General features: G+C 45.2%; 1 protein-coding gene across 7 annotated transcripts in view; it reads left to right on the plus strand.

Moving 5' to 3' along the window:
- Positions 1-13,034, plus strand: part of Kif13a (kinesin family member 13A) — a 177,642-nt gene that overhangs the window by 71,300 nt on the left and 93,308 nt on the right. For all 7 annotated transcript variants that reach the window (XM_051194333.1, XM_051194336.1, XM_051194337.1 and 4 more), the window contains one exon: positions 10,583-10,643. In XM_051194333.1, coding sequence (XP_051050290.1) covers positions 10,583-10,643 — 61 coding nt within the window. The remainder of the gene's footprint in view (positions 1-10,582; positions 10,644-13,034) is intronic.

The raw sequence follows: 13,034 nt of genomic DNA on the forward strand, positions 1-13,034 counted from the left end.
AAGGTAGTATTGCCATTGCTTGTTGGTTGAGCCATCTTTACATAAACTGGATTTTGCTAGGCACTGGTACACGTGGAAAAGAAAGGTTGTTTTATCCATTGTGTTTTATTGGGCAAGTTAATAAGAAGGATGCATTTGGGAAGAAATAAAAAAATATCTTCCAATAATCTTGTTTAGGACATATCTCTTTTTAGGCAATTTGCTCATTGTAAATTTGTGAGCAAACAATATAGTTTATTTTCAGTTTTTTAAAAGAAATTGTGTAGAGGCTCAACCTCGGGGCTTTATACATGGTAAGCAAATACTTAGCAGTGAGCCATGCCCCTACCCAGATAGTTACTTATCAAAGCCCATATTGTTTAAAGGAACTCATTGAAGAACCAAATTTGGTGGCGTGTGTGTGTGTGTGTGTGTGTGTGTGTGTGTGTGTGTGTGTGTGTGTGTGTAATACCACTGCTGGGGGACACAACAGGGCATTTAGAGTTTGAGGCTAACCTGGGCTACATAGTAAGACCCTGTCTCCAAAAACAAAGGTATGCTGATAAACACCCGAAGTTGGCTTTATAAACACCTCTCAGGAAGGACGGGAGCCATGCTCTGCCATCTGAGATTTGGTCTTGAGGGTCTATGATAGTTTCCTGCCACCTATTCTGTTTTGATGGGAACAAAGTATTGAACCATGCTGTTGAGCTTACACTACATGGCTGCTGTGGCTTGAGCTGTGTCGTAAGTGTAAATTACACAGCAGTTCTGTAAGGTTTAATACAAGGGTAAAAGAAAAAAATCTGTAGCACAAATATTTAGGATATGCTAGGTTAGCTAAAACATGTTACTAAAACAATATTGTCTTCTGTTTGCTTATAAGTGTGTCCTGAAAACAGTTGGAAGTACATATGTGGTTCCCATTGTCCTCTTGTTGGACTGCTCTGCTCTGAACAAACGCATGGCTTTACAGTGACATAGCAGTCACAAGTACCTGGTCTTAGCTTGGGTTGGTTTCCTTCCTGGTTAAATTTCTGCCCCTGTGTCTGGGTCTTGGAGTCCTGCAGTCATGTGAGCTCAATGGCAGCCTAACCTTCCCCATCTACCTAGATCCCCATAGAGTGGTCAAAGCCCTGGTCTCCACTCTCCAGAATTCATCATGGCGTGAATGACCAGATGTGCATGTGTTTTAAGTAACAGAGGACGGGCTTTGCTGCATACCATTTGTCACCACTCCAGTCTTCATGACTTCACAGGAAGAAAAGCTCAGAGCTGAACATGGGCCTTCAGGATATGTGTGTGTGTGTGTGTGTGTGTGTGAGTGCGTGCGTGTGTGTGTGCGTGTGTGTGTGGTGTGTGTGGTGTGTGTGTGAGTGTGTGTGTGCGTGTGTGAGTGTGTGTCCGTGTGTGTGAGTGTGTGTGAGAGTGTGTGTGGTGTGTGTGTGTGAATGTGTGAGTGTGTGTGTGTGAGTGTGTGTGAGTGTGAGTGCATATGTGAGTGTGTGTGAGTGTGAGTGTGCGTGTGAGTGTGCGTGCATGTGTGTGAGTGTGTGTGAGTGTGTGTGTGAGTGTGTGTGTGAGTGAGTGTGTGAGTGTGTGTGTGAGTGAGTGTGAGTGCATGTGTGAGTGTGTGTGTGAGTGTGAGTGTGCATGTGTGTGAGTGTGTGTGTAGTTCCCAGAGGAAGAACTTCAGGGTAGGAATTATGATGTATGTAGGGGCAGAGAAAAGGAAGTAATGAGTGTAGCTTGGTGGCAAGGCCCTGCCTATGTGCGCTAGTCTTTGGGTTCAGTCCCCAGGGCTGGGGATGGGGAGGTGGGGCGGGAAGGAAGGTGTCATGACTTGTACACACTCTGGCTAGTGTAGGGTATGTGAAAGGGAAAGTTGCACATTTTTAAAAAAAAAATGAAGAGAAGCGGTCAGCTTACAGAGAATCTTAGAGTCAGATTTAATCTGGTAGGAGGGGAAGATTATTTAATGTTTACATGTATTCAAGTTACATAAGCAGCAGCATGTATGTAAGAAATTCACCCGGCTGCAGATGCAAGAGAGGACAGGGTAGATGGCCGTGCTGGTCTATTGCACTGTAACAGCCGTGTGTTGGCCAGCTCACGCCAGGTGATACAGCAGTGACACCATTAAATGCTCAGTGCCTTGAGACAGCAGTGGTCTTCTGTTTCTCTAAGGTTAGTGTCACTCCAGGTCACCTGTGGCTTTAGTCTACTTCTGTTTGGGACTTGTTAAGTGTGGAAGAGGCTTGTTTGTCCGGCCACTCACTCCTCAGAAGTGACAGTCAGTGGTTTGCTCAAATGCATGTGGCCAAGCCAGTGAGGAGGCCAACCTGGTATCAGTAGGATCGGGCATTACATTCCCCCTCTGCAGGTCCTACAGGTAACATGGCCATAGCAGGAGCATGCAACCCTTTCAGGGAGGGCAGGGAGTTGTTTGGAACAGTAGTACAGTTCTTTCACTCTTTGTCAATCTAACACATTTTTTAAAAAAAATTTCCAAAGACTTCAGAAACACATGTCTGTGTGTTTGACTTTTCTTCCGACTTTATGTACATCTCACCCATTTTGTGCCTGGCTTTATTTGGAGCCAAGTGTTCTCACTGTGTTCTGTGGCCGAGGATGCCCATAGATGCGGATGGTAGGGTACCAAGCTGCTCACTTCTCAACCCCCAAAGAGAAAATCATCATCTCCCTTGTCTCTGGGCCATGGTCCAGCTTCCTTTTCAGAACAGTAAAAGCCTCCTGAACCATGGAGAGCCTCTGGAATCCTGCCTAGGTCATCCCCAGCAGAGTGAATGTTCCCTCAGCCCCTGTGTCTGCAACCACTGAGCTGCCTCGAGTCCTTAGAGTCTGGGGACCTGGTGACTTGAAGCCAGCCTTGCTTCCTCTTCTCTCTGGTGTAGGCACTGAGCTTTGTCTACATCACAGGGTGTGGAAAGCACATTAGGTGAGCTCTTTGGAAGCAGGTGCAAATACCACCCGTGGTAATTGATATCTGGGTGGGTTTTGTTCTTTCTTTTGTGACAGGGAGCAGTGGCCATTTGTCAAGATGGTGGACAGGCTGTAAACTGCAAGCTCGGATGTTTGTGACTTTCGTTGGTGTTTACTAAAGCAATACCCTGTTTTTAGAAATACCCACATTGCCTTGCTGAGTGCACTATCAAAGATATTTAATCAGGGCACAAGAGAATCAGTTTAAAAAACCCACCCACTGAGGGTCACCAGTGAGGATGTGACACATCCTCCCCACCCCCTTGCAGCCAGTAAGTGATGATAAAGATGAAATGTGGGCTGAACAGAATATTCAGAAGAGTGGGCATTGACATCATGCTTCATTGAGTATGCACCACTAGTTTACACACACCAATGTTAAGTGGAAGCCCTGTGCTGCTGTTAATGTGGTAGAGTGGGATTTGGGAGAACTAGTTAGCTGCTATTTTCAAATTTCCTTCTCAGCTGGATGACAATATGGATGAGTTCCTGAAGAAGACACTTCCCATCTCCCCTCTCAGAATGTTGAGTCCCCATCTATGGGAGCATTTTGCAGAGCGTAGACTCCTCCCTAGGTGGGTGATGAGGTCCCTGAGCTTGGGGGGGGGGGGGGTGGCAAGGCCTTACTTCTTATGGGTGTTCACCAGATGCTGTTAGCTGCTCTGAATCGTCTGTCAGACACCGTTGACAGTGTAACCCAAGATGCAGCTTGTATGAAGGAAATGATTAATTACACCATGAAAAAGCAACAATGACTTGACAGACTTTTAAACAGGAAGGGAGGTCTGTCAACAGACCTGACTAGTAAGGCTGGCGGCTCTGGTACTCGCCCCCCCCCCCAGTGGTGGCAGCTGTGTTCAGACAGGCTGAAGTTCGTGGTTGGTCCAGTGCCTTCTACAAACAGCAGCAGGGAGGATCCTGCTGGGGTCAAACAGGCTTCCTGTGCAGTTTCAGTCTGAGATTTCTAAAACTGGGGTTTGACTTAAAATAATAACAACAATAAATACCTGGCGCATATTTGTTATATATATAGTGATGGGTAACTCTTTGATTTGTAATAATTCTGATGATAGGAAGGAGGAAAACGGGAAAAGCATTGAAATGTCAACATAAGATGGAATATAGAGTGTTCCTTGTCTTTTGGTGTGACTCCCTTCTCATGACACCATGTGATAAATAAGGGCACAGCAGAAACATCTGTCTTATTGTCGTCTTGTGGCGCTCCAAAGTTTTGTTTCTTTGAAAGGAAACAAAACAGGACCCCAGGAAGCCCATATTCCTACTGCTGGAGAATTGGAGGTTTGCAGAGCTATCATGGACACACATATGAGACAGAGCAGGATGGGCTGGGAATAGGGCTGTGTCTGCAGATGTGAACACAGAGTCCACTGTTCAAAGAGGCAATGAAGCCAGGGTAGAGGAGAGAGACCCATCCCCTCTTACAAAGCCGAGCAACTGCACACGCAACTGCACACGGAGCAGACTTCTTCAGCACTTAGCACTTTAGATTTGGGAGCTAGAAGTCACGTGGTTTGCACTATACAGAGCTAAACAGTTGCAGCAACATTTCTTGCATTAACTTTTTTTTAAAAAAAAATGTGAGTATTGCCATTCCTATAATTGAAATGAAAAATGGATCTTCACTGTTAGTGTTACTGAAGAGTTTGCCCTTGATGATCCATGCCATTGTATGTGAAAATATATGTGAAGATACAGACTTATAAGATTGCCCAGATAAGAGACCCTGTCTCAGTCAGGGCTACTATTGCTGAAATGAAACACCATGACCAAAAGCAACCTGGGGAGGAAATGGTTTATTTGGCTTACACTTCCACATCATCTCAGTCCATCACTGAAAGAAGTCAGGACAGGAGCTCAAACAGGACAGGATCCTGGTGGCAGGAGCTGATGCAGAGGCCATGGAGGGGTGCTGCTTACTTGCTTGCTCCTTGTGCCTTGCTCAGCCTGCTTTCTTAGAGCACCCAGGACCACCAGCCCAGGGATGGCTCCACCCACAATGACCTGGGCCTTCCTCCATCAGTCAGTACTTAAGACAATGCCCTAATGCCCTACAGCCTGATCTTATGGGGGCATTGTCTCAATTGAGGTTCCCTCCTCTCAGATGACTCTAGCTTGTGTCAAGTTGGCATAAAACTAGCCAGGCACATTCATCAAAAGGTATTCTAGACTAAAATGTAAACTCTTAGAGTCTTTGTTTGATGGGTCATAAAGCAGGAGAACAAAGCCCTTGACGTCTTGGTAGCTAATAATATAGTAGAACAAAGGGAACCATACATGAATGGACATATGTGTCTATACATGCACAGAGTGTGATCAGGCAGGCACGAAGTTCAAAGTAATTAGAAGTGTTTCTAGGCTCCTGAAGGCTCCAGGGGCAAATGTGCTTGCTGCCAAGCCTGATGTTGTGAGTATAATTCTGGATCCAGGCAATGGTAGATCACTGGTCCTCACTAGTTTCTCTGGCCTCCACAAGTGTGCTATATATTACACTGGCCTGCACACACATATCATGTATATACAGTTATGATGATGATACTGTATTCAGAAAAATTTAAAAGAAGTATCCTTAACAAAGCTTTCATAAAGGAGAGAGATTTAAGATAGCAGTGGAAACGTTAAAGGAAAGTTGAAGCAGGCTTTGACTCAGGTTGTAAAAATGGATGTTTGCTTTCCCTGTTTTTCTTCATGTAAAATTAAGTTATTGTGTCACAGTAAGCCTTAGATTAATCATGTTCCACCTAGGAAAGGGATGAAAAAACACATTAAAATTATTTTTAAAACAATATATGCATTTTTTCAGGAATGATTATTTTTTGTTTTGTTGTCTTGGGGAGTGGGTGGATGGGGTCCTGGGTCCCAAAGGTGAGGCTGGTCTTGAACTGCTGACCGACTCTCTTGCCATAACCTCAAGTGCTGGGGTTTCAGAAGTGCACCAGTATACCCAGCTATTTAATATTTTTAACTAGATTTAAGCAACCACGGGACAGAAAATACAACTGGCAAATGTTTGAGACTCACACTGAGAGTAGCTGCTGGGTCTTACTGGTTGTTTCCTAAAGTAAATACGTTGTGGTTGGAGACTTCAGTGAAGGCACAAAACCAGACAGGATTGAAGAAGACCACAGAGCAGCTGGAGAGGTGTCTCAGGGTTAAAAGCCCTTGCTAATCTTGTAGAAGCTCCAGGTTCCCAGCACCCACATCGGGCAACTCACAACTGCCTGTATTTCCAGTTCCATGGGAACCCGATGCCCTCTTCTGGTCTCCATGGATACGACATGCACATGGTGACTTACACTGTAGGCAAAACAGTCATACACATAAAATAAAAAATAGACTTTAAAAAGGGGGGGGGGAAGAGTGCCACAGAACACATATAACTGAAGTGCCTTCCCATTTGTCTTTCATTAGTTTGTTGAACTCGGGTCTTAGTCTTTCTATGTAGCTCCGGCTGCCCTCAAATTCTTGACCCTCCTGCCCCAGCCTCCCAAGTGCTAGAATCACAGGCCTCTATCACCATACCTGGCTCACATTTTTTTATGGGTTAGGTAAGTGGTTGTAGACTACATTTCCCAGAAGGCCGATGCCTTCTGCTCCTCCCCAGAATACGCAGAGTGCTCCTTTCAGCTTTTTTTTTTTTTTTTTAACCACAATTGAATTTTGCTGAAATGCCTTCAGAGATGACAGTTCTCAATATGCAGGGAGTTTGTGCAGCATGCTGCTCGCAAATTCTGGAACCTCCTTAGTTCAGGATATATGTCACTCAATGAGCCTGTCTTATTAAAAACAGCCTTAGCAGTTTCACTAGATGCTTGGTGGTTCACAAAAATGCAGAGCTGACGTTTTTTTAAGGGCCCGGCGGAGCTGAAGCAGATGTACAGCAGGCTGCTAGGAATTCAGCGCTGGCGTGAGTTCCACACATGGGGAGCTAAGAGGAAGAAAAAGTGGGATTTTGCTGAAGACCATGGCTCTCTGATTTTAAAAATAGCTGGAGAATGTCTGTGCATTTGACTCTTTTCTCTAGTTGGGAAGGTATGAATAACTGGTGTCACTTGGCAGTGATGAAATAAATAGAAGGCTCATTGTCTGTATCCCAGGCTGACCCAGAACTTGCTATGTAGCCCAGGCTGGCCTCAGAGTTAGGGCAATCCTCTTGCCTTGGCCTCCCAAGTGCTGGGGTTGCAGGTGTAAGCCCCACACCCAGCTCCCATCATTACCATTGTTGTGTGATTGCTCAGTTGCATCCAGGGTTTCATTGTTTTCCATCACCCACTTCCCAGTTAGGATCCACTCCACTTCCTAATGAGTAATTAGAAGACATTATCCCGGGAGCTCTAATGAAGCGAGTCAGTTCTAAGTATGGTATATGATGTCTTTGAGTTTCAGTGAAATGAGTCCAACCTCAGACTCCTATACTCTATAATCGACTTAAGGGATTGCTATCCCAAAGTGCCTGGGACTAACAATTGTGAAACTCAGGACATTGCACAGCTAAAGGAGAGGTCTGTATTTGACAGGCAAAGAACCCCTGCATCTTGCAATGCCTTCAGAGCCCCTTTATCCATGGTAGCATTTTAATATGTGTCCAGAATTTAAAGGGGAAATATGGAAAGTGAGCTTTTGTGTCATTTTTATTTGAAGAAACAATATCAAATAGTTAACTGTTACAAAGTGTTGTGGAATGGGCAATGATTGTTGCCGGCAGATGCACCCTCCAGCTTGGGCTGGATCTCATTGTATTTCAAGTAGTGGCCATGCATATCGAGACCAGTAGATTGACCTCTCAGTATGTAAGACAGCAAACTATTAAAAGTCAGTCAGAGATGGGTGTGACTGCCACTCTATATGGGAACTAATGAAGAGACTCTCTGTGATCCAGATGATTCCAGTTAAGATATTTAAGAAGTGGAGAAATAGCCTCTATTGACCATTTACAGTAAGGTTGGAGAAATGACTTAGGTGAGGAACAGGGCAGATGCCCCGAGGGTGAAGGATAGCTGTTATCTGGCTTCACAGAAGAGGGGATCGTAGAATCTCCATTTCTGGAAATGTTTTAAAGCAACCCAGATCTCGTGGGAGCCGTGTTGAAGTTCAGTCCTGCCCAGAGGCGGAAAGATTTGCTGAATTATGCCTGTGTGATCTTTCGAGTCACTGAGAACCCTCGAAGGCAGGAAGCAGTCTTTACTCTGCCCACTGAAACTATTGTTTCATAGCTGCTCATTTGAAAGTGGTTTTTTGTGGGTATATCGGTATCAAATTTGAATCTGCAGTCAGTGGTTTAAGTTATGTGTATTGTGTATGCCTGAATCTGTGTGTGGTGATGAAAAAATGGTAAGCATGAGTTAGTCTGTTATGTTTGTTTAATTCGAGTGTATGTTTCAGAGAGGGGGTAGAAGAGAGAGAGAGAGGGAGAGGGAAGAGAATGAATATGGGTCTGTGAGTTGTGGAGCATCATTCTCCTTTATTCCTTTGAGATTCTTTCACTGAACCTGGAGCTAGGCTGGTTGCCCCAGAAAGCCTCTTGACTCTACACCTGTCCTCCGTTGCTGGGGTTACAGGTACCCATGACCATCCCCGCTTTTCACATGGATTCTGGAAATCTGAACTCAGGTCTTCATGCCTTCAATGTGAACACCCTATCTACTCAGCCATCTCTCCAGCACATACATACATACATACATACATACATACATACATACATCTGCTTCCTTGCAAAGTTTCAACGCCACTAACCATCCAATAAGTAATTCCAAAGCAGTGAATGTAAATACCGCAGCTTCAAAGATGAATGAGATCTGGTTCCTGCCTTCAGGGAACATAAGGTACAAGCCGAGCTGAACCATTCACAGATAGATCGTCCACCTAAATGTCCAACCTGCAGTCCACAGGCGTATGCCTGCCAGAGGTGGTTAGGGATCCAGGCCCACACGTTTGCTGGTGACCGTGGCGTGTCACTGTATCAAACGTTTGGGCAAACCTGTGCCATGACTAGTAGATAATAGAGAAAAACTGAGAGAGGAGTAGAGAAAAGAATAAGCAGGGTTGCGAGATTTGAGGAAAGGACAAAGAATTGTTTTCCTTTGGTTGTAACCAATGTTTTTTGGAAGGCGATGTGTTGAGCTGCGCCTTCGGTACGAAGCATTTTTGAAGGGTGGAAGTGAAGAGAATGAGAATAGGGAAGCTTTGTGACTGCATGCTCCACTGGAGCGGGGGAGGGGGGTGGGGGAGTAGGGGTGGGGCGGGTCAAGACCACACTGGGGAAACCCACAGAAACAGCTGACCTGATCGAGTGGGAGCTCACGGCCCCAGACTGACAGCTGGGGAACCTGCATAAGACGGACCCCATCCCGAACGTGGGCTTCAGTTGCAGGGCTTGGGCAGTCATGGGGCCTCTGGCAGTGGAACCAGAATTGATCCCTAGTGCAGGGATGCCCATTCCCTATGGAGGGATACTCTCTCAGCCTAGATACAGGGGGAAAGGCCTAGGCCCTGCCCCAAATGATGTGACAGACTTTGATGCCCCCCTCCATGGGAGGCCTCACCCTCCCTGAGGAGTGGAGGGGGGTGAGATGGAGGATGGTAGAGGGAGTGGGAGGACGGGGAGGGGAGGGAACTGGGATTGGCATGTAAAATAAGATTGTTTTTAATTTAAATAAAAATTAGTTAAAAAAGAATCAAGAAGGCCAGACATTTAAACGTTTCTTTACTGGGGGTCTTGCAAAAGCTTTCGCCCTGGAAGCAGAGCAGTTAGTGAGCGCAGTTCTCAGTTTGATTTCTTCTTCTCACCTGGGCCATCCCTGGGAACTCGTGTTTCTTGGAACACAGTCTGGGAGGTATTTTCTGTGCATTTGATGATAATGGCTATGGTGGCATTTGTGTGGAAAGACAGAGAGGCAAGGTAGAGTCGGTACTCGGTAGCTGTGTGAGGGTTGGTGCCGTGCCTGCAAGAGCAGATGGTTGAGTTTCCAGCGATACTCGGCCAAGGATTGTGTGCTGGAACAGGGAGGAAGAAGGGAACCCCAGATTGTGAAGGGGGTGACCTTCACTGCGCTAGAGATGGCAGCATGAACAGCTAGCAGAAGGAACTGGTGTAAGGAAAAATCTAACTGTAGAGTGTTACTTGAGAAGGTGTGGCAGAGGCAATTTAAAGGTTTCTATGCACACTACTAGACTTGGAGTGGGGAAGCGGATTCTTATTAAGTGTGTGTGTGTGTGTGTGTTGTGTGTGTGTGATTAATATAGAGTGGTGAAGGGGATTTTTAGTGTGTGTGTGTGTGTGTGTGTGGTGTGTGTGTGTATGTATGAGTGATTAATGCAGAGTGGCGAAGGGGATTTTTAGTGTGTGTGTGTGGTGTGTGTGTGTGTGTGTGTGTGTGTGTGTGTGTGTGGTTATTATGTCTGCCTGTAGAATTCTGGAGAAATAGTAGTTTCCATATGAATTCATTACTGTAGGAAGTTGCACCTAAACCACTGCCATTTTATTCATCAGACATTAGTGAGCCCTCTTCACTGAGTATTTCCCCAACCTGATTTACCTCTCTGGAGCTAATTCTTAAGCTGAATATTTTGTTCTTTCATTTAGGTGTTTGCCTTTGATTATTGCTTTTGGTCCATGGATGAATCAAACACAACAAAATATGCTGGTAAGTTGGCTGCTTCATTTGGGCCTCTGGCCCCTCTGTGTGTCTGTTTTCTCTAATTATTCTGGAGTTTTGTTTTCCCATGTGTCTCACACCCACCGTCTAGTTCTAGTGGGTGTGTTTGGAAAGTTGGTAAGCAAGCTTAGACTAGGCTTGAAAACCTCAATAGAGAGGTGTGTACACTGGAGTGCACAGGTAACCCCAGTACTGAGGAGGCCGAGGCAAGAGGACTGTTCAAGGCCAGTTCAAGGCTGAGCTCTATAGCTAGTATTTGGCCAGGCAGTGCTATGTAGCAAGCCTCTGACTGCCCACCACACATGCCACCAAAATTTCAAAGCCTCATTAGTTGTTCACTTCCTAAGGTTGTCGTCATCCTCAGGGATACTCCCAGGTCAAGCCTAAACTTTACAAGTGTTAACTGCTATTGAAAACCTGAGGTGAGACAACATGGACCAATTACGGTTGCTAAGGGAGACATCATGGAGACGGTACTGAAAATGAGCATGTAATTACATATAAATGAAAACACCATTTTCCTTTTGTAAGTATTGAGGTTAGGCACGTGTTATGTCACCTGATGTAACCATTCCAAAATGTGTACATATGTTAAAATGTATATGTAACACCATGAATACCACTTTTACTTTTTAATTTAAAAAGGGGGAAGGGAGTTAAGCATATGATTTAAAGAGGGATGTAGGAGAAGGTACCCAGAGATGCAGTATCATGGTACCAAGGCAAGTCTATGGACCGTGAGGTCAGATCTGGGACTGGGATCTGCTTTGGCCCCTTGGGATAAGAGCTTAATTTCTCTGCACATCATCCTGCTCCCTGTAATGGAGAAATGGCAACTCCCGTGCCTATGCCATACGGGTGCTGTACTGGTTAACTGAGGACCATAAAGGCTGATGGAAAGTCCCTATAAATGATGCTCCATTTGGGCTTTTCATAGGGAGGGGGCTGTGCTAGCCCAGGCCTGAGCAGCCGGTGTAACTGGGGCAGTGTTGGCAGGAAATTGGAAAAGCCAAGCTTGAAAGTAGGGACCAGAGTGGGGAAAAATTGAAGCTGTTGGCATGGGCTCTTAGACAATGTGAAGAGGAGTCAGTTTTCCTCCCTTCCGAGACCCTCAGCACCCCAGCACGTGTCTTCCATTACTGCCTGCGTATCCCTCTGCAGCCTCTAGGCCCACGAACTTTCTTTTCAGCCAAGTACAACTTCACTGGATCCAGATGAGAAAATATTCGTGGACTTTGGGATCTGATAAACACTATGATCAGAGTTATAAAAAGATAAAAAAAAAGATTTTTAATGTAATGAATGCCTAGCATCGCTGCACTTTTTGGTTACACGATCACTTCAAACATGTTCCCATGACCCTAGAAATAAAAGTCTCTTGAATCACAGAGCAACGCATCTTTGCAATGCTAGAGTGGAGAGTCGATTTTTCTTAGTCTGTAGATATCTTCATTATTACACACCTTCTATGACACTCTTAGCAAAGGTAAAATCCGTGGTTGCTTTTCTCTCGGGTGTTTGTTTGACTTATACAAAATCTGCGTCAAAAAATACATTGCTTGTAGATGGGATTGTTGGTTTCTGTACTAATTTGAGTCCTGTTTTCTTCACATAAAAGAAACAGCAATTCTTAGCTGTGAATAGAAACATTAAGATGGAAACATTCATTCATTCATTCTCTGGTGAGAAATAAGAGACTTGAGGAGAGGGAAGCACAGATTTCCTGGAACAAACCTATTTGTCGGGCCCCATGAATAATGGCCTCATTGAGACTGGGTTGGGGCTCTCAAAGCAGCTCTCAAAAGTGGGGTCTGGCAGGCCGAGTGGGGGTTGGTAAATGCACGGGCTGAGCGAGCCAAGGATGCCAGGACCCTTGAGTGTCATGTGCTGTGTCAAGACCATTAAATCCTCAATGAAGTTTTGCTGTTTATTAAAAGCTATTGCAAGATGCTCTGCCCTCTGGCTTTTCAACCCGAAATTCTAAGTTCTCTGGAACTGGTCATGGCACTTCAGGGCTTGGGTGGAGCGCTGAAATTAAAAAAAAAAAAAAAAAAAAAAAAAAAAAAAAAAAGTGAGCTCTTACATCAGGCTGTGGGGTTCTCATTCTTGGCCCCCACCTTGGTGCTGTGTGTTTTACTGGATCTTTTTACCTAGTAGTTGTCCCACAAAACCTGTCTCGTTGTCTCACTGTGACAGTCACTAGCATAAGTACGTTGGCAAGAAAATGCTCTGGCCTGGGATTTATGACACCTGGCTTTGCTGCAAACTGCTAGGGCTGCGGTGAGATAAAGATAACCTTTCTCCTCGTCTGTGGACAGGATGAGGTGAAGGAGGAGCTCCAGCCATGCCTCCCATAAAGCTGAATCATCCATTTTGTGA

This window comes from Phodopus roborovskii, unplaced genomic scaffold, assembly GCF_943737965.1.
Source record: "Phodopus roborovskii unplaced genomic scaffold, PHOROB, whole genome shotgun sequence".
Taxonomy (NCBI): Eukaryota; Metazoa; Chordata; class Mammalia; order Rodentia; family Cricetidae; genus Phodopus; species Phodopus roborovskii.